Here is a 22,178-nt window from a genome sequence, read left to right as displayed (position 1 = left end):
TCCATACTGCTGGGGGAAGAGGATAGGTCATCAGCATCTGATCGGCAGGGGTCCCACCAATCAGCGGCGCACGTAGTAGTGCCGTGGCCTTCTTACTGCTCCCTTGAAGTGAATGGGGCTCAGCGGCACCCAGGCCACGTGACATAATCGTGACATCACTAGCCTGCAGGAAGCTGTGAGAAGCGAACACCTGATCGTCGGGGCTCCCGGGCGTCAGCTCCCCGATGATGAGATGCTGATCACCTACCCAGGGGACAGATCATCAGCCTATAGCTGGAAGTTTGAGGTGTGCCGGGCAGCACAGGATGCAGCATATTCATCACAATAATTTAGTCCCCTCTTCCTCGTGCTGACTTTTTACTAACACTGGCCTATGAGGCGTTAGTAAATCTGCCCGTTGTGTTTTTCACCCTTTGGGTTACCTGAGCTTTTTGACCACTGGCTCAGCCACCAGCACAAGACCGTATGTATTTTGCGTTCCGCGGAAAAAAAAACTGGTGATGTTGCATCCATTTTTTTCGATTCATTGTAACAATCCCTGTCCTTTTCCACAAAACGGACAAGTGCGGACATAAGGAAACGGAATGGACATGGAGTAATTTTTTTTTTTTTTTCAAGCCCCATTGAAATGAATGCTTCCGTATACGGACCTGTGAAAAAACGGAACGGAAGAAAAATATGTTAGGGTGCATGAGCCCAAATTGGAGGAAAGCAGTCCGATTCGGCGGAGGTTCAGAAAGAGAAGGGTTACAGAAAGTTTGGTAATGGCCACCGTATAGATGGAGGACAGGTATGTTAATTCCGGCGTGAGAATTAAAGGTTTTGCATTGATGAGAATTTTCTCCTTGGGCTTTGTATTGAAGCATGACTAAATTATAGACGCAGTGTACAATTCAATTAAGGCAGCGTCTTCCGGCTGTGACCTCTCTCTTCTCCGCTCGTAGGAATCGCCACCGACAGTCCCAACGCGGTGCTGATAGGATTAGCTCCGGAACACTTCAACTACCAAAGCATGAATCAGGCCTTCAGGTGAGTCCTGGCCTGATTGCATTTTATGGCTCGTGTAATTGGCTGGTAACAGACGGATTAATCCTTTTTGCTCCGGAGGGAATCGCTAAAGCGCGTGGAAAAGCGCCTCCATCCGCGCCACGACTTTAATAAGGAACGCGCAAAAAAGACGTACGCGGCCGTGCTCCAATTATCTGTCAGCCGAACAGATGTTTCACTTCATTTTTGAAATTAAAAGGGGACAGACGTAGCAGAGCTGGGTTTGTCATCAAGCTATTTATTTTGTGTTCTGGGATAAACGGATGATTTAGAGGGCTACATGGTGGCTTTCCGTCGTGCAAAACCTACCGTAAAAGCAATCGAAAATTTTACAGATGCATCACTATTGTTGAAGCCTTGTTCACACACAGCGGTAGGGGTGTCCAGGGATGAAGATCCAGTACATGTGTGTAACCAGTGGTTGTTACTGATGTAGTGGAGTGTCCTTTGCCCTCTGCCTGGTCGGTGTATGTCAGTATCTCGCCAAAGAAAGGCTGTGGAATAGTGTAGTAGACGACGCTTGTCCATCCCATGGTGTCCTAAAAAAAATATTTCAGTTTACCGAAGTCCATATTAGTCTATGGGTGACCGATGCAAATGTATGGCCTCCATCACTGTCCTCCGCTATACCACTATCTTGCCGTCCATACCTGTACATATCACTGAAGCTTCCATGGGTAGGAAGGGGGCAGATGGTGCCCTGACTGCAGGCAGAGCTACCACATAGGGAGGTACATCAGTCTAATATTTTCATCTATCTATCTATCTATCTATCTATCTATCTATCTATCTATCTATCTATCTATCTCCTTATTATCCATCTGTCTGTCTATCTCATATCAATGTCTATCTATCTACTGTATGGGACTGCTGTAGTTAAAATGCTAATACCCGTGCCGTTACAAAAAAGTGATATCTATATTTTGTTTCATGTTTGTTTATTATTTAGTATTATTTTTATTTTTGACGTGTCGTATTTTTATTTTTGTTCCTTTTAATATATTGTATTTTTTTTAATTCATTTTTGCTTACTTGATTGTTTAAATTTTTGTTATTTTTTATTTATAATTTTTTTGTTTATGCAACATTATTTTTTATTTCAATTCTTTTTACATTTGTTATTTTTTCAGATCTCTTTTGTTCATGTGATATTTTTTCAGTTTATATTCATATTTTTTTAATTCCTATAATTTTTTTTGAATGCTATAATGCTACTTTTTTATTAAAATTATGTTTTCATACTTTGTCATTTTTAGGTTCAGAATTCTCACAAAGTATTCTCTATCGCCGCCGTGGTATAGCATAGGCTGAGGGAGGTCACCAGGTGCAGGTCAGGGACATCAGGACCAGTTTTATCTAATCTCCCTGCTGCTCTTATCACCCCCAGCATCTATCTTATCACCCCCAGCATCTATAGGTGACATAAAGCCGTGTTTTCCGTCACATTGCTGCACTCTATAACGTATATGCTGCATCCTCCACATCTTCACCTTTCTCTATAATAGCACGACATAGACATGTGTTGCCCAGGTCACTGTCTTTCTGACTTTTGCCCCTGGAATGCTTCCACCACCATTCTGTGTATTTATTACCAGAAGAATATTTATCCCGCAAAGGCCCCTTGCCCCCATTCATGACCCAGAGATGTTCCATATTGACCACTTTGCTATCCTAGTCACCAGGGATATTCGTTCTTCACCTCTAGAGCTAACCATACACATTTAATGAATGTTTGATGAATCCACCAACTACCATGCATGGGGTTGTCTTGATTTGCCCTTGAGAGAAGGATCAGGCATGGTAGATTTCACCAGTCCCAATCTTTTTGTTCTCGAGGAAGATACACGTAAACTCTCCACCAGAGGGGTGCTCACTTCTCCTCACTGAAAACACCTCGGCCAACATGAGTGTTCATGTGTATTGGGGTAGAGGAATTTGGGCAACAGAGCTGTCGACAGCTGTCTAAAGTTTAGGGCCAACTTTATGCTCTCTGGACAACCATGAGTCATATCTATTAGTTCCTTCAATACTTGAAGGTGGCACCTTATTTTCAAAGAACTTTGTACCATTACAAAAAAGTGATTTCTATATTTTGTTCCATGATTGTTTATTATTTTGTATTATATTGATTTTTCACGTGTAGTATTTTTTTATTTTTGTTCATTTTAATATAGTAACATAGTCTATAAGGCCGAAAAAAGACATTTGTCCATCCAGTTCGGCCTGTTATCCTGCAATTTGTGTTTACTTGATTGTTTAAGTTTTAGTTCTCTTTATTTTATATGTATTCATTTTTTGTTTATGCAACATTTATTTATTTATTTTTTATTCGTTTTACATTTGTTATTTTTTCAGATCTCTTGTTCATGTGGTATTTGTTCAGTTTATATTCATTCTTTTATAGGAATAAAAAAATATATATATATATTTTTTTTTAATAATGCAACATTTTTATGTTCAGAATTCTCACAGAGTTGTCAACAGCTGTCTGAAGTTTAGGGCCAGCTTTATGCTCTCTGGACAACCATGAGTCATATACACTAACCTAAAGAATTATTAGGAACACCATACTAATACGGTGTTGGACCCCCTTTTGCCTTCAGAACCGCCTTAATTCTACGTGGCATTGATTCAACAAGGTGCTGATAGCATTCTTTAGAAATGTTGGCCCATATTGATAGGATAGCATCTTGCAGTTGATGGAGATTTGAGGGATGCACATCCAGGGCACGAAGCTCCCGTTCCACCACATCCCAAAGATGCTCTATTGGGTTGAGATCTGGTCACTGTGGGGGCCATTTTAGTACAGTGAACTCATTGTCATGTTCAAGAAACCAATTTGAAATGATTCGAGCTTTGTGACATGGTGCATTATCCTGCTGGAAGTAGCCATCAGAGGATGGGTACATGGTGGTCATGAAGGGATGGACATGGTCAGAAACAATGCTCAGGTAGCCCGTGGCATTTAAACGATGGCCAATTGGCACTAAGGGGCCTAAAGTGTGCCCAGAAAACATCCCCACACCATTACACCACCACCACCAGCCTGCACAGTGGTAACAAGGCATGATGGATACATGTTCTCATTCTGTTTACGCCAAATTCGGACTCTACCATTTGAATGTCTCAACAGAAATCGAGACTCATCAGACCAGGCAACATTTTTCCAGTCTTCAACAGTCCAATTTTGGTGAGCTCGTGCAAATTGTAGCCTCTTTTTCCTATTTGTAGTGGAGATGAGTGGTACCCGGTGGGGTCTTCTGCTGTTGTAGCCCACCTTTCTTTCCCATTCTGACATTCAGTTTGGAGTTCAGGAGATTGTCTTGACCAGGACCACAACCCTACATGCATTGAAGCAACTGCCATGTGATTGGTTGACTAATAATCGCATTAATGAGAATATTCAATACTTGGAATAAGTAGTAATACAGTAAAGGAAATCTGTCAGCAGTTTTGATTATACTAACACTATGTAAGAGCTGGGAAGAATTTTTCTCATCATGAGTAGTATAAATATGAAGTTTTATTCTGCCCAACCCTTCTCTTCTCCAAATACCCTGGTGGCAAGAGTGGACAAGGATAGGCAGTTCTATGGGGGATGCCGGCCGGGTGTATTGCGGATCTGCAATACACTACGGACGTGTGAATGGACCCTCAATCCATATCGTTCGTGTGAAAGAGCCCTTAAAGGGGCATTCCACTTAAAAAAAAAAATGCTTACATATGCATGTATCACTTTTGCTTGGCTTCATGGGAGAAATGGGGGACCAGATATACAGTTGCAAGAAAAAGTATGTGAACCCTTTGGAATGATATGGATTTCTGCACAAATTGGTCATAAAATGTGATCTGATCTTCATCTAAGTCACAACAATAGACAATCTTATTCTGCTTAATCTAATAACACACAAAGAATTAAATGTCACCATGTTTTTATTGAACACACCATGTAAACATTCCCAGTGCAGGTGGAAAAAGTATGTGAACCCTTGGATTTAATAACTGGCTGAACCTTCTTTTGGCAGCAATAATTTCAACCAAACGTTTCCTGCAGTTGCAGATCAGACGTGCACAACGGTCAGGAGTAATTCTTGACCATTCCTCTTTACAGACCTGTTTCAGTTCAGCAATATTCTTGGGATGTCTGGTTTGAATCGCTTTCTTGAGGTCATGCCACAGCATCTCAATCGGGTTGAGGTCAGGACTCTGACTGGGCCACTCCAGAAGGCGTATTTTCTTCTGTTTAAGCCATTTTGTTGTTGATTTACTTCTATGCTTTGGGTCGTTGTCCTGTTGCAACACCCATCTTCTGTTGAGCTTCAGCTGGTGGACAGATGGCCTTAAGCTCTCCTGCAAAATGTATTGATAAACTTGGGAATTCATTTTTCCTTCCATGATGGCAATCCGTCTAGGCCCTGACGCAGCAAAGCAGCCCCAAACCATGATGCCCCCACCACCATACTTCACAGTTGGGATGAGGTTTTGATGTTGGTGTGCTGTGCCTCTTTTTCTCCACACATAGTGTTGTGTGTTTCTTCCAAACAACTCAACTTTGGTTTCATCTGTCCACAGAATATTTTGCCAGTGCTGCTGTGGAACATCCAGCTGCTCTTGTGCAAACTGTAAACGTGCAGCAATGTTTTTTTGGACAGCAGTGGCTTCCTCTGTGGTATCCTGCCATGAAATCCATTCTTGTTTAGCGTTTTACATATCGTAGATTCCCTAACAGGGATGTTGGCATATGCCAGAGACTTTTGTAAGTCTTTAGATGACACTCTAGGATTCTTCTTCACCTCATTGAGCAGTCTGCGCTGTGCTCTTGCAGTCATCTTTACAGGACGGCCACTCCTAGGCAGAGTAGCAGCAGTGCTGAACTTTCTCCATTTATAGAGAATTTGTCTTACCGCGGACTGATGAACAGCAAGGCTTTAGGAGATACTTTTATAACCATTTCCAGCTTTATGCAAGTCAACAATTCTTTATCGTAGGTCTTCTGAGAGCTCTTTTGTGCGATGCATCATTCACATCAGGCAATGCTTCTTGTGAAAAGCAAACCTAGAACTGGTGTGTGTTTTTTATAGGGCACTGTGAATGTTTTCAAGGGTTCACATACTTTTTCCACCTGCACTGTGAATGTTTACATGGTGTGTTCAATAAAAACATGGTAACATTTAATTCTTTGTGTGTTATTAGTTTAAGCAGACTGTGATTGTCTATTGTTGTGACTTAGGTGAAGATCAGATCACATTTTATGACCAATTTGTGCAGAAATCCATATAATTCCAAAGGGTTCACATACTTTTTCTTGCAACTGTAGATATGCCTGTTAGAGAGGTATTAAGCGATGTATCGAAAGTGATGGAAATGAAACGTGGAATAGTTGCCCATGAGAGGTGGAATCTGATTGGATGCCAGGGGAATTACTTCACCTATCCTTTTGCAGCAGGGGAGGACACAGACAGCAGGGGGCCCCTGTGCAAGGAATGTACCCCCCCCCCCCCCCCCAAACCACACATACAAATATAAACATATACGTGCAAATAAAAAAACATCTTGTGAATATGGATCAATATGTTTACAGTATGTATATTATTTTTTTTCATAGTAGGTCATGCCTCTGCCCAAAGCATAACTATACACAACCAGTCCCCTTAATGCCCCCACATAGTAATTATTCCCCCTTTGTGCCAGTAGCTATGCCCAGATGTGCCCCCTTCACAGTAGCTATGCCCAGATGTGCCCCCTTCACAGTAGCTATGACCAGAGATGCCCCCCTCACAGTAGTTATGTCCAGATATCTGCCTTCATTGCTGAGAAAAATGTTTTATTATATGCAAACGGGGGCGTTACGATTACTCCTAGAGGCTCCGCTCTCTCTGTAACTGCCGCGCCCTCTGCACTTTGACGCGGCTAGTTGTGATGACATTTTCACTGGCAGGCCCAGTCAAATTAGACAGAGAGTAGCAGTTGCAAAGAAACCGGAGCCTCTAGGTGTAATGGCAACGCCCCCGTTGCTCCTACGGGCTCATTTGCATAAATTAAAACATAATTTTTCTCAGCAATGCGGGCATACGTGAACATGGGGCCAACACAGATGTATTAAGCTGCCAAGTGCACAAGTAACAGGTCAGCCAGTGTCATAGGTACAAAGCTGCTGACAGATGCCTTTTAAAGCAGTTGTCTGGGTTCAGAGCTGACCCCGGACATATTCCCTTCTCCCCCCCACTCATCCCCTCTGACATTTCATACTCTGATGCTCTCCCTTGGTCTGCATTGTAAAGAGTAGGGCAGGGGCTGTTTGGTTTACAGCCCTAGCAGTGTTCCCGGTGACTGATGGGCGGCTTTACTAATAAGGCATCCGTAATAGAAATAAGGCCAATTCTTAAGGCAGCTATGGAGCCCTCAGTAGTAATGCCGCCATCACTGCCCACAGTATTGATAAAGTTCCAGTGCCCCCTGTAATTATAATACCTCCTGCCGTACCCCCTGGAGTTATAATCTTCTCTGTAGTGCCCCCATACATTATAATGCCCGTCCTCTCCCTCCAGTCTTCTATATGATACAGTCCCATGTAAATAACACCAGTCCTCTCCCTCCAGTCTTCTATATGATACAGTCCCATGTAAATAACACCAGTCCTCTCCCTCCAGTCTTCTATATGATACAGTCCCATGTAAATAACCTCTCTTCTTTACAGTCTTCTATAACATACAGTCCCATGTAAATAAATCCCCTCCTTCAGCCCGTCCAACACATAGTCCGATGTAAATAACATCACTCCTTACCCTCCAGTCCTCCATAATATCCAGTCCCATGTAAATAACACCAGTCGTCTCCCCCCAATCTTCTGTAACATACAGTCCCATGTAAGTAACAGACACCTCCTCCCTTCAGCCCTTTTAACATACAGTCCCAGTTAAATAACATATTTTCCTCCCACTAAGCAGGGAGGAGGTATAATGGGGTGAACCACATCTCCCAGCATTTCTCTGGCACTTACGTTCACAGGTCTCCACTGCTGAGCGCTGCCTCTTTCTGCACTGGTCACATGACGGTGACCTCACCACAGGTCCTACCCCCCCCCCCCCCCACACACACACACCCCAAACGCCCCAACCTCCCGACCTCCACCCCAAGGTGACCAGGTTACTCTGGCAGAGGAAGGGAGGGAAAAAATAATAAAATAAAAAACACCTCAGCTGGCGGTGGGAAGGGCCCCCTCCCTCTCTGGGCCCCTGTGCAGCTGAACCAGCTGCACAGGCAATATGTCCGCCCATGTTTTGCAGCAGTTTTTCTTCTTTGAGTGGGTGGCATTATTTCACTGCTTCGATGAGCATTTATATGTATCTTATGTAACCTGCACTGACCCACACATGGCACTACCACTACCATCCTCTTCCTGTGTGTGTGTGTATATAGAGAAAGGGTAGCCATAGATTGCTGCACCTGCTTCTTATCAGAGCGGTGCCCTGATATCTGATCTGAGCCGGGGTCATAAAGATCTGTGTGTGCAGTGTCTGTGGGCACTGCCAACTTATCAGGAGTCTCCTTCTTCCTGGGCTTAACCCTAGACTCTACAAGTGGCTTTCCAGTTGTTGCAGAAGAACAACTCCTAGCATGCACTTTCCATTTTCCACAATGCCTTTGTGTTAGAAGGGTCCTCCGACAATATGTCCTGGTTCTATAACTCCCAGGAATGAGTTCTAATCTGTTTGGCAACCTGGCAACAAGTGTTCGATTTCCCTGCAGCACCCCCACAGGACGGATGAGGCATTACACAGTTCCTCTTGATGGAATGCAAATGTTTTGGGTCCTCCAGAGCAAAGAATGAAAGAGTGAACGTCCATTTTAACCTTCTCTGTAATCTCTTTCCAGACTGGCGCTGGATGGCGCCCCCCTCATAGCCATACACAAGGCCAGGTATTACAAAAAGAAAGACGGCTTAGCACTGGGTCCTGGCCCATTTGTAACGGCTCTGGAATATGCAACAGACACAAAAGCCACCGTGGTGGGAAAACCGGAGAAAACTTTCTTCCTCGAAGCCCTGAGGAGCACAGGCTGCTGCCCGGAAGAAGCTGTGATGATAGGAGATGTAAGTTTGTGTGAGATCTATCTAAGCCAGGGATCAGCAACCTCCGGCACGCCAGCTGTTGTGAAACTACAACTCCCAGCATGCTCCACTCACTTCTATGGGAGTTCTGAGAACAGCCAAGCAAGTGTGCATGCTGGGAGTTGTAGTTTCACCACACCTGGAGTGCCGAAGGTTGCTGACCCCTGATCTAAGCTAGTTATCTAACATCTATCTAATCTATCATAACCTATGTAGCAGACATGAGTTTGTCATTCAACTCTTTCTTGTCTACACTGATAACTTTACTGTGTGAAGTGCAGTAGATTGGCCGGCGGTAAACCACTGGGAACACGCTTTGACATTGTGGTCATGTAACTCGGCTACGTTTTAGTGCACATGGCGGTGGCTCAGTGGTTACCACTGGTCTCATGCAGAGCTGAGGTCCTAGGTTTGAATCCGACCAAACACAACATCTGCATGGAGTTTGTATGTTCTCCTCGTGTTTGGGTGGGGTTCCTCTGGATTGCTCTGGTTTCCTGATAGGGACCTTAGGCTGGGTTCACATTACCGTTTCATTTTTCTTTCTTCTGATCCGTCAAAAGAGCAGAAAAAAATGTATCCTGTAAAAAAAACTGATCCTGAGCATCCATTTCTGTCTGAGATCCATTTTTTTTAGACAGAAAAAAAAAAGTCCTGCATGCAAAGAAACAGATGTAAAATGTGCTTAATGGTATGCTCAGGATCCGTTTTTTTTTCCTACTCTTCTGACGGATCATAAGAAAGGAAAATGAAACGGTGATGTGAACCCAGCTTTGGATTGTGAGCTCCACTGGAGACAGCAAGCAGAGATGACGTCTGAAAAGCGGTGCAGAATATGTTGGCGCTATATCGGTGAGCAAAACAAATAAATGCATTTTATTTTTAGAGCATTTGAAATGCAGCACTGCCCTCTTGTGGACTCACCTGGTAATGAAATCATAGCCAACTCCATAGCGTAGACCTTTACATTGTACACCAGGGATGGGAAGATGTTTCTTGTACACAAGCCATTTTTTTGTGGCGTCGGAGCCAAGTGATTTCGGATGCAGCAGTTTACTTTCCGGCTGGCAGAGCTGCAGGTTTACGGTCGTTTATGGTCGATGAAAGATTTGGCAGCCATGCATCAGAGCTACGCTAAAACATGACGATTCAACATAGTGACCTTACACCTGATTGTCTCACTCAGTTTTATTTTGACCCTCTAATTCTGTAAGGTAACGATTGGAACCCGTCTCTAGTACTGGCTATGGTTTGGCAACTTGGCATCTGGCGGATATCCGGTGGGATGAGATACGCTCACTATCAGGGGCGTTGCTAGAGTCTCAAAAGATCCGGGGCCCAAGCCCCAATGAATATGGCCCAGTTCTATAAGTCCCCCCACACACCGCATTTTGCTGTACTTGCTATACAGCAGCACATACCTGTCACATCCGGTGCCTCCAGGTGACGTCTCCTCTGATGTAGCACTTCTCTGTCATCATCTTCGACATTTGGTCCGTACAACTTCTTTCAGCCGCTCCTCGTCTCACCAGAGTGTGACACACAGACATCATAGTGTCCTCACTTTTCTATCATCATCTCCCAACCTGGAGACCCCACAGTGTTCTCCTGCTGCTCGCTGTGCCCCCAATACCTCCAAATACTACCCTGAAGAAATATCAGTGCCCCCCAGTAATAGTGCTCCTCATAATCCCACCAATAGTAATTCCCTTCTAGAATGCCCTCATTAGTAATACTGCCCCCTACAGTGATAATGCTCCCCAAGAGTGCCTTCATTAGTAATACTGCCTCCCACAGTGCCCCCAACAGTGATGATGCTCCCCAAGAGTGCCTCCATTAGTAATACTGCCCCCTACAGTGCCCCCAACAGTGATAATGCTCCCCAAGAGTGCCTCCATTAGTAATACTGCCCCCTACAGTGATAATGCTCCCCAAGAGTGCCTCCATTAGTAATACTGCCCCCTACAGTGCCCCCAACAGTGATAATGCTCCCCAAGAGTGCCCCATTTTGTAGAAGAGCCCTCCAGTATTAACAATACCCTCACAGAGCCCCCAGTAGAAATAAGGCCCCCTATTTTTCCCCAGTGGTAATAAGAATGCCTATAATGTCCCCTGGATTTATAATACCCCTACAGTGCCCCCAGCAAAGGTTGCACTACATTTTTTACCATTGGAGTATTTTTAGCTGAGGAGGAGTACGAAAATTGCAGTTATTCATATATATATAATACGTAGTGGTACATAACATTAAGGGGTTGCTATTTATGCAGGTAAACCATTACCAGTCTCCTCTATAATGTCTTCCATGCAGAAATAGCAAATTTTGACCATTTAAAATGTCTCTCTCAGAAGACTGAATCCCTACCTTTCTTGAAGCATCAAATCTGTCACGTAGGGATCGGAGCAGTAGACTGGTGGCACTGGGTGGGTTCTGGGACGAATGCACAGGAGACAGTTATAGGACAGTCTTGTACACAGTATATCGGACTGTTGCACACTATAGTGTTACCGTATAGTCCTCTCTGTGATCTCTGTGATCTCTGCACACTGCGCTCCGTACATAAACCATACGGGGAAATAGACCTCTCGGTGGCCCAGGGTACTTACATAGAAAAACCAACAGCCAAGAGGCTAAACAAAACCCTGTTTCTGATTCTTATGTTAAAACATAACTTTCATTTGATTGCTCCGATACCTAAACGGATTTTTTTTTTTTTTTAAACTGCCGTTTCTCTAGATGACCTTACATTGATAGTAGTGTTAATAGTCTCAACGGTCTATTAAAGTAGGGTACCTGCTTTTATAGACCCTGAGACTCTATTAACACTACTATCAACATAAGGTCATCTAGAGAAACGTCAGGTTTTTTAAATAAATTTTTTTGTTCCGTTTAGGTATCGGAGCAATCAAATGAAAGTTATGTTTTAACATAAGGATCAGAAACAGGGTTTTGTTTAGCCTCTTGGCTGTTAGTTTTTCCATTCATAAACCTCCACATTGAGCTCCCAGCAGCAGATAGACGCCTGCAGGGCACGCTGGGACTTCTGGTGTGACATCACCTGGGCACATGGTCTTTGCTCAGCAGAGGCTCCGCCATGCTGTCCCTGGCACTTCATCCGCAGCCGGCAGTGGCGCAGGGTGGCGCACGCTCCCCGTTTTCATAATAACTAAAAAAGAAAGTTGCTGTGTTCAGCGCGCGGGAGAAGGGGGTGTGAGAGGACCGGCCAATGGCACGGCAGCCCGCTGATACTGGCAAAGTCTGTACTGTGCGGAGCTCTGTTATTGGAGCTTTCAGACACTAGCGGTATTGCTGTGCTGCCTGTGCTGTTCACAGTGCTCATTGTGCGCTCATAAATGGCAGTGAAATCATCATGCGTATTCTTACGCATTAGACATTTTTTAGGGAGTACTGCTTGTACAGGCGTCTGATGCTTGTACAGGCGTTATTGCAACCTCTTCCCCCAGTATTTATACTGCCCCCTACTGTTATAACGCTCACCCTGAAGTGCCCTGAGTATTTATAATGCCCCCTGTAGTTATATTCCTCCCTCCACCATACAGTCCCATGTAAATAACATCACACCATCTCTCTAGCCCCCTCCAATATACATTCCCATGTAAATAACACCCTTCTCTATCTACAGCCCCCTCCAAAACACAGTCCCATGTAAATAACATCACCGACTTCAACATAGTCCCAAGTAAATAATATCACCCTCTCCTCAGATGCCTCCAACATGCAATCCCATGTAAACATCACCACCTCAACATTTAAACCCATGTAAATAACATCACTCCCTCCCACAGCCATCATCAACATACAGTCCCATGTAAATAACATAATCCCCTCCCACAGCCGCCTCCAACATACAATCTCATGTAAATAACATAATACCCTCCCACAGCCACCTTCCACATGCAGTCCCATGTAAATAACATCACTCCCTCCTCCAGCCCCCTCCAACATATAGTCCCATGTAAATAGCATCCCTCCCTCCCTACAGCCACTACAACATACAGTCCCATGTAAATAACATCACTCGTTCCCCCAGCCCCCTCCATAATTCAGTCCCATGTAAATAACATCACTCCCTCCCCCAGCCACCTCCAACACACAGTTCCATGTAAATAACATCACTCCCTTCAGCCCTAACATACAGTCCTAATTAAATAACCACAACTCCCAGCATTGCTCTGCCTCTCCCTTCACTTACCTCTCCTCATGTAGCAGACATCACCACAGCTTCTCCCCCCAGGACTTCTCCTCTTCCCTGCCGTCCTCTCCTGCCCTTTTCACGTGATGGTGACATCATCGCAGGTCCTCAACCACTGCCTGTTTTATTGGTCACATGATCTGTAATGTCATCACAGGTCCTTCAGCTCGTCCTGTGCATTAGATTGAATTGTATTGCCCTCCTGAGGACATTCGGGCCTGGGACAAAGCATCAGGGGCCCAGGCCCCAAATGTTTTAACCTAGCAACACCCCTGCTCGCTATGATCCTAGGTAAATAAAGGAGAGATGTAAAATACCTTTTTCTATATTCTTTCTCTTTTCTTACAGGACTGCAGGGATGATATTGGGGGCGCACAGGACACCGGCATGTTGGGGATACTAGTGAAAACTGGTATGTATCTATCCGCTGTGTTCTAGGTCTCTGTAAGGACACAGCTATTTCTGGTGGGAGTCTGAAATCCATTAGAGCAGGGATCTGCAACCTCCGGCACTCCAGCTGTTCTGAAACTACAACTCCCAGAATCCTCCTTTCACTTCTAGGGGAGTTACAAGAATAGCTGAGTAAGTGTGCATGCTGGGAGTTGTAGCTTCACAGCAGCTGGAGTGCTGAAGGTTGCTGATCCCTGCATTAGAGGCTCAGTTTGATCCATTGGGCCTTATGCTTAACACTGCTGCTCTGCTGGTTAAGATTGTGGACATTTCATGGGTCCATACCTTATTAACTGAGGAGACATCAGCTTTTCTCCCTGGGTGTTCCTTCTCCCTGGCTGTAGTGCTGTCCAATCGCAGCGGGGAGCGTCACAGCCAGGGGGAAGGTGATTATTTTTTTTGTCTCCCTGGCTGTGACGCTCTGCGCAGCGATTGGACAGCGCTACAGCCAGGGAGAAGGAACGCCCAGGGAGATAAGCTGATGTCTCCTCCCCATTGCTCCGATGCTATTACTTAGCATACAGAGCGGGAGAATGTAACGGGGGCCACAGCGGGCGAACGGAGCGGCGCCCAGAAATAATAGTAAGTGCAGGGACATCCCCCATGTATGCCCTACATGTCCTACTACTTAATTAATAAAGTATGGACCCATGAAAGGTCCTCTTTAACCCTTTAATAGTGCGGCGCTGGCCGGGTCTTTAAAATGGCGCCCGCTCCTGAGCAGAGTGGGTGCCATAGCTGCGGGTTGGCCTGCTGTTTCTTATAGCAGACACCCGCGGCTAATGTCTGCAATGGCAGTAATGCCGATCGTGGACATGTAACCCGTCAGATCCCGTGGTCAGGACATCTAAGCGCATGAAACACAGATGCTCTGGCTCCCCAGTGCAGCGATCAGAGGAGCCGGAGCGTGTATGCAGCAGCCCCTCTCTTTGTGAATGACAGGAGGCTGCTGCATAGTATTTCCTATGGAGCCCTTGCCTGTAATAGGACTCCATAGGAAACTAGCAATTTTCTCATAGACTTCAATGCTAGTGCATTGGGGTCTATGAGAATAGCAATCTAATGAGTGCTTGTTATAGTTCCCTATGGGAACTATAAAAAAAAAAAAAAGTGTAAAAAAAATAAAGTAAAAAAAATAAAAATACACATCATGGGTGTCACCATGTGCGAAAACACCCATAGTATAAAAATATATTCCCCATACGGCAAACAGCAGAACGGGGGAAAAAAAACATCAAAATGGCTGATTCGCTGTTTTTGGTTGCTTCATTTTCTACAAAAAAATTAAATAAAAAGTGATTAAAAAGTCATACACACCCCAGAATTGTATCAATGAAAAGTTCAGATCGCCCTGCAAAAAATGAGCCCCGACATGGCTCTGTACACATAATTACAAAAAAGTTATAGGGGTCAAAATATGGCGATGAAAAAATAAAACAGCTTTTTTTCCCCACTTTATTATTTTATCATATCAAAACGCAAGAAAAACTATACATATAAGGTATTGCTAGATTCGTACTGACTTGTAGAATTAAAGTAACTGTCAGTTTTATTGCACATCGAATGTTGTAAATAAAAACCCCGTAAAACTGTGGTGGAATTGCATTTATTTTTATTTTTTTGCAGTTTCATCCCATTTTGATTTTTTTTTCCACTTCCCACTACATCATATGCAATATTAAATGGTGGCGTTGGAAAGTACAACTTGTCCTGCAAAAAACACGCCCTCATATGGCTATGTGAACAGGCAAATAAAAATCCTGGAATCCTGGGAATTGTATTTCTTTAAATGGTAATCCCACCCTGAGCAAGCTGTGGCAGCATTAAAACAAAGGTGCAGCACAGTGCTGGAAAAGATAATGAAAATGATCATTACTTCTGATCATGGTGACATCATCTGGTTTGTATTCAGACACATGCAGACACTTTTTTTATGGCTTTATAAGCCTACAAGACCCCCACTAATGGCACATGCCTTCGGTGACAATCCAGCAGTTGTAGGTTGGTAAAGCACATATTGTTGACAACTGATGTAGAGCAATAAAAATATTTTTATCCTCTATCTTAAACAGGGAAGTACAGGGTTGGCGATGAAGCCAAAATTAACCCAGCACCTCATCTGACCTGTGACAGCTTTCCTCAGGCTGTGGATCACATACTGAAGAATCTGCTGTGAAGACCGTCTTCTCTTTTCATAGTCACAACTAATTCAGAACAGAGACATTGCACATTACACTTCCTTCTTCTCTTTCGGACTTCAGAGAGAAAGAGAGAGAGCCTGCTTGAATAAGTGCTGATGCTGCTGTAATCACAGGACTTCATTGGCTAGCATGTTCTTATCGCAGCACAGAGGAAGTAGTTCAGGGCTCTTCCTTCTCTGCCACGTATTGACATAAATGGAGTGTGCAGCCTGTAAGTGAATAAAGCAAATAAACACCAGCAAGCTCTCATTTTATATATCTGCATTGGAAATGTGAATTTACACACTATGAAGTGCGTATCTCAAGAGGTTTGTAAGTGCATCAGTGGAGCGAAACTTAAAGGTAAATTGAGCATGAAGGAATCTTGGTAAATTAAAACCACTGTGCGGAGAAAGAGAGTGCCACTGATTTGCCTCAAATTTAAATGCTACAGCCCCCTTTGCTTTGTATAAACCTCATACACTGTGTTATGCCTAGTGCAGAACCTGTGGGGACGGAGCATGACATGGGGATTGAAAAAAGCTAAAGGGAGAATTTTGGAGTCATGCAGTGCCTCCTCATGGCCTGGAGCTAGATGTATCACAGTAAATAGATTTTACCCACAGGATCTCTTCAAGGGCCAAGGAAAATACAGTATCTGTAAAGTCCCAGACAGGACAATTTTCTTTTATTTGCTGGCATTTGCTTTTGTTTTACTTCTTGCCAAAAGGCAGTGCAGACTGAGACCCTGAAATGGGCACTTAACCCCTTAAGGACCCTGCCATTTTTCACCTTAAGGACCAGGCCATTTTTTGCAAATCTGACATGTCACTTTATGTGGTAATAACTTTAAAACACGTTTACTTATCCAGGCCATTGTTTTCTCGTCACATATTGTACTTCATGATAGTGGTAAAATGGAATTTAAAAAATTTCATTTTTATTTATAGAAAAAATACAAAATTTACCAAAAATTTGTAAAAAGTTTCAAATTTCAATTTCTCTACTTTTATAATAGATAGTAATAACTCAAAAAATAGTTATTACTTTACATTCCCCATATGTCTACTTCGTGTTTGGATCATTTTGTGAATGCCATTTTAGTTTGCGGGGACGTTAGAAGGCTTAAAAGCAAATCTTGAAATGTTTCAGAAAATTTCCAAAACCCACTTTTTAAGGACCATTTCAGCTCTGAAGTCACGTTGTGAGGCTTACATATTAGAAACCACCCAAAAATGACCCCATTTTAGAAACTACACCCCTCAAGGTATTGACAACTGATTTTACCAACTTTGTTAACCCTTTTAGGTGTTCCACAAGAATTAATGGAAAATGGAGATTAAATTTCAGAATTTCACTTTTCTGGCATATTTTCCATTTTGATAAATTTTTTCTGCTAACAAAGCAAGGGTTAACAGCCAAACATAACTCAATATTTATTACCCTAATTCTGTATTTTACAGACACACCCCATATGTGGTCGTAAACTGCTGTACGGGCACACGGCATTGCATAGAAGGAAAGGTACGCCTTATGGTTTTTGGAGGGCAGATTTCATTGGGATAATTTTAAGCTGCCATGTCACATTGGAAGACCCCCTGATGCACCCCTAGAGTAGAAACTCCAAACAAGTTGCCCGATTTGAGAAATACACATCTCAAGGTATTCAAAACTGATTTTACAAACTTTGTTCACCCTTTAGATGATCCACAAGAATTTATGGAAAATGGAGATAACATTTCAGAATTTAACTTTTTTGGCAGATTTTTCATTTTTTCCAGTAACAAAGCAAGGGTTAGCAGCCAAACACAACTCAATATTTATTGCCCTGATTGTGTAGTTTACAGAAACACCCCATATGTGGTTGTAAACTGCTGTACAGCACACGGCATTGCGCAGAAGGAAAGGAACGCCATATGGTTTTTGGAAGGCAGATTTCACTGGAATAATTTTAAGCTGCCATGTCACATTTGAAGACCCCCTGATGCACCCCTAGAGTAGAAACTCCCAAAAAAGACTGCATTTTGGACACTACGGGATAGGGTGGCAGTTTTGTTTGTACTATTTTAGGGTACATATGATTTTTGGTTGCACTATATTACACTTTTTGTGAGGCAAGGTAACAAAAAATAGCTGTTTTGGCACCGTTTTTATTTTTTGTTATTTACAGTCTTCATCTAACAGGTTAGATCATGTGGTATTTTTATAGAGCAGGTTGTTACAGACGCGACAATACCAAATATGCCTTTTTTTGGTTGTTTGTTTCAGTTTTACATAATAAAGCTTTTTTTTTTCCTTTTTTTTTTGTGTCTCCATATTCTGAAAGCCATAATTTTTTTAAAAATTTGGGGCGACTCTCTTATGTAGGGGCATTTTTTTTAGTATGAGATGACGGTTTGATTGGCACTATTTTAGGGTGCATATGAATTTTTCATCGCTTGGTATTACACTTTTTGTGATGTAAGGTGACAAAAAATAGCTATTTGACACACTTTAAAAAAAAAATATTTACAGTGTCCACCTGATGGGTTAGGTCATGTGATATTTTTATACAGTAGGTTCTTTGAACGCGGCAATACCTAATATGTATACTTTTTATTTATTTAAGTTTTACACAATAACAGCATTTTTGAAACAAAAAAAACATTTTAGTGTCTCCATAGTCTGAAAGAGCCATAGTTTTTTTTTATTTTTTTGGGCGATTGTCTTAGGGTATAATTTTTTGCGAGATGAGATGCATATGACTTTTTGATCGCTTGCTATTACACTTTTTGTGATGTAAAGTGACCAAAAATGGCTTTTGATACAGTTTTTATTTAAAAAAAAATTACAGTGTTCACCTGAGGGGTTAGGTCATGTAATATTTATATAGAGCAGGTTGTTACGAACGCGGCGATACCTAATATGTCTACCTTTTTTTTTTTTTTTTACACAATAAAAGCATTTTTGAAACAAAAAAAATTATATTTTATAGTCTTAGAGCTATAGTTTTTATTTTATTTAAGGTGACTTGTCTTAGGTAGGGGCTCATTTTCTGCAGGATGAGGTTACGGTTAGATTGGTACTATTTTGGGGGGCATACACCTTTTTTTATCGTTTGGTGTTGCACTTTTAGTGATGTAAGGTGACAAAAAAATTGCTTTTTTAGCACAGTTTTTATTTTATTTTTTTGACTGTGTTCACCTGAGGGGTTAGGTCATGTGATATTTTTATAGAGCTGGTTAGATACAGACGCGGCGATACCTAATATGTCTACTTTTCTTTTTCCCCCCTATTTAAAAAAAAAAAAGTTATTTATTTTTGGAAAAGGACTTTTTTTTTTATTTATTTTTTTTTTACTTGAAACTTTATTTTTTTTAAATCTTTTTTTTCACTTTATTATTTGTCCAACTCTGGGCCTTCAACATTACAAGGTCTGATCCCTGTTTCAATGCAGCACAATACATCTGTATTGTGCTGTATTGAACTGTTAATGTCTTACACTCTAAGATGCTAACAGTTGCCTAGGAGACCCAGCCTGGGGGCTGGGCCTCTGTACATGCCGGAACGGCTTGGGGCTGCCATGGCAACCATCGAGTCCCCACCACAGCAGCGCGGGGACCCAATGGATGAGGTGAGGGAGCGCAAACCTCCCATATGCCGCGGTCAGCGCTGACCGCGGCATATGAGGGGTTAATCCACCGGCATCGGCGTCATCAACGATGCTGGTGGAAACAGCAGGGATCAGTCTGTCAGTAACAGCAAGATCTCTGCCACTAATCACGGCACCGCACGCGGGGGGGGAGCAAGGACCTCAGGACGAGAATGCTCGTCCTGGGGTACTAAGTACCAGCCCTTTAGGACGAGCATTCTTGTCCTGGGTCCTTAACGTGTTAAAGGGGATCATCTAGTGGGCACAAGTATTGCCTACTAGATCTTTCAGTTAAAGTTGTTGTGCCACGAAACACACTTTAAATTTTTCAAACCAGCAACTGGATCTGAATACTTTTGTAATTGCATGTCATGAAAAATTTTGTATAGCCGCTGAGCTATTCAATAAAACAGGGATGCTCAACCTGCGGCCCTCCAGCTGTTGCAAAACTGCAACTCCCAGCATGCTCTGGCAGCATACAGCTATCGTACTACATATCTACGGCATGGTGGGAGTTGTAGTTTTACAACGGCTGGAGGGCCGCAGGTTGAGCATCCCTGCAATAAAATATAGGTATAGCGCCACCTGCTGTTTTATTTTCCTTATTACTTATCTACCCCACTGAGATGGTCACACGCGCTCAGTTTAATTCTGTGATGCTGTAGCAGTTACGGAGAAAGAGCTACAGCAGAAAGGACACGCCCCCTCAGCTGCCAACCTGAAGAGGGTTGACCAGAACAATTGGAACATTGAATGTGAAGATCTCTGGATCCATGTGAGGTACAGGGCTGGTTCTAGCTTTGTTAGAAAGAGACTTTAATGTACTATTTGGTGTCTGATTTTCATTTTTTTACATTAATCATGGCATAACCCCTTTAAGGACCTGAACATACCATCCTTGCCAAATTTCTGCAGGCACCCTTGTCAGCACAATTCATCCTGGCCCTGTGACATTGTGGGAGGAAAGCTGCTGACAACTTATTTCCTGCTCGCAAATCCAACCCAGGAAAATAATGTTTTATTTTATGTATTTTTTTTTTCCCTTTTTTTATATAGTTCATACAGTGCAAAATTCGCCACAATAAACGTCCATGCCACAGAGCATGTTGGGCTCCAGGTCTGAGGGCAGTTTGGTCCCTGTGTAGTGCAGCAGCAGTTGTGTCCGCCAGCCTCTCTTTCTCACACCGACTCAAACTCTTTCTGCCAGGCGCTATATTTTTCCACCAGACTTTTGGCTGATGGCTTTGTGTGTGCTAAAACGTCCAGAAAATCGGATGTGGTCACTGTGTCCAGACGAATGAAGGGCAAGTCCTGGCACCCTGGAAAAAAAAAAAAAAGGCTTAGGGCTCATGCACATGAATGTATTTTCTGTCCATGTCTGTTCCGTTTTTTTTTTTTTGCAGCCCGTGTGCATAACCATTCATCTCAATGGGGCCGCAAAAAAAAGGAAATGACTCCATGTGGATTCCGTATCCGTATGTCTGCATGTCCATTCCGCAAAAAAATAGAACATGTCCTATTCTTGTTCATTTTGCAGACAAGGACAGGCAATGTTACAATGGATCCGCAAACAGAACGGATGTAACACAGACGTCACACGGAGGTAATCAGTTTCTTTTTGCGGATCAGTGTTTGCAGTCGTGTGCATGAGCCCTTAAACATATCTTCTATTTGGACTCTTTGGGCAGCGTATGTGTATCTATGGGGGATCGCTGGAGGTGCAGTATTTCAGACAGTGCCGCACACCTTTACCTTGTTGGTGATTTTCTAGGGCGTGGAACACTTTCCTCACGGGTCTCATGGCGGCTTCTTTACACACCAGCTTAACATCTGATCCTGAGTAACCTTCAGTCTCCTACACACAGGACAGAAGAGTAAAGGGATAAAATGTCATGCAGTATACTGTACACATTACTGCAGCAACAATTAACATATAAAGGTCATTTCCATGGTTGTGACCACCCTGCAATCCAGTAGATGTGGTCGTGCACACTATAGGATAAGGCGATGGCCTCTCTGGTGGCCGGGACCATGGGAGCGTTCCCCCAATGCACGCGCACTGTCCGTGTGATCTGCACTGACGGATGAAGACTTATTCAATTGAATGGGTCGGCGATCTGTCCACACCGCCAAAAAAATTAATAGGGCATGTTCTATTTTTTTTTTAGGTGCGAAGGCACGGACCGAAATGCCACGGAAGCGCTTCTGTGGCCTTCCGGATTGCAAACCCATTCAAGTGAATGGGTCCGAATCCGTGATACGGTGCGCACAAGGCCGCTGCCCATGTATTGCGGACTGCAATACGGCACGGCCTGCACACGTTAATGCCCCGAGACACAGTTTCCAAATTCTTTCTACACATTTCATATGTCATTTGTATTTCTACTTTTGACAGCAAAGATTTCTGGCTTGCTGTCAGTGAATTTGTCCAACCAAGACCTGAAAATAAATCTTGATTATGTCCAACTGACAGCGTCACGACTCATTACAAGGGAGTCTCTGATAAATTGTAACGTGTCCTGCACCAGTGTCACCTGGACATGATC

General features: G+C 43.2%; 2 protein-coding genes across 5 annotated transcripts in view; one reads left to right on the top strand and one right to left on the bottom strand.

Moving 5' to 3' along the window:
* Nucleotides 1-16,860, top strand: part of LOC122924836 (haloacid dehalogenase-like hydrolase domain-containing protein 2) — a 31,422-nt gene extending 14,562 nt beyond the window's left edge. Inside the window, exons 4-7 of the mRNA XM_044276315.1 lie at nt 945-1,029; nt 8,923-9,139; nt 13,720-13,783; nt 15,894-16,860. Coding sequence (XP_044132250.1) covers nt 945-1,029; nt 8,923-9,139; nt 13,720-13,783; nt 15,894-15,997 — 470 coding nt within the window. The 3' untranslated portion in view covers nt 15,998-16,860. The remainder of the gene's footprint in view (nt 1-944; nt 1,030-8,922; nt 9,140-13,719; nt 13,784-15,893) is intronic.
* A 3,302-nt stretch (nt 16,861-20,162) lies between these two features.
* Nucleotides 20,163-22,178, bottom strand: part of LOC122924835 (katanin p60 ATPase-containing subunit A-like 2) — a 41,789-nt gene continuing 39,773 nt past the window's right edge. For all 4 annotated transcript variants that reach the window (XM_044276310.1, XM_044276313.1, XM_044276312.1 and 1 more), the window contains 2 exons: nt 21,385-21,487; nt 20,163-20,951 (listed from right to left, as the gene is read on the bottom strand). In XM_044276310.1, the coding sequence (XP_044132245.1) occupies nt 20,812-20,951; nt 21,385-21,487 (243 nt within the window). In that variant the 3' untranslated portion in view covers nt 20,163-20,811. The remainder of the gene's footprint in view (nt 20,952-21,384; nt 21,488-22,178) is intronic.

This window comes from Bufo gargarizans, chromosome 1 (genome assembly GCF_014858855.1).
Source record: "Bufo gargarizans isolate SCDJY-AF-19 chromosome 1, ASM1485885v1, whole genome shotgun sequence".
NCBI classification, from domain to species: Eukaryota; Metazoa; Chordata; class Amphibia; order Anura; family Bufonidae; genus Bufo; species Bufo gargarizans.
The sequence above is the reverse complement of the archived record's forward strand: the minus strand, read 5'-3'. Positions and strand labels throughout refer to the sequence as shown.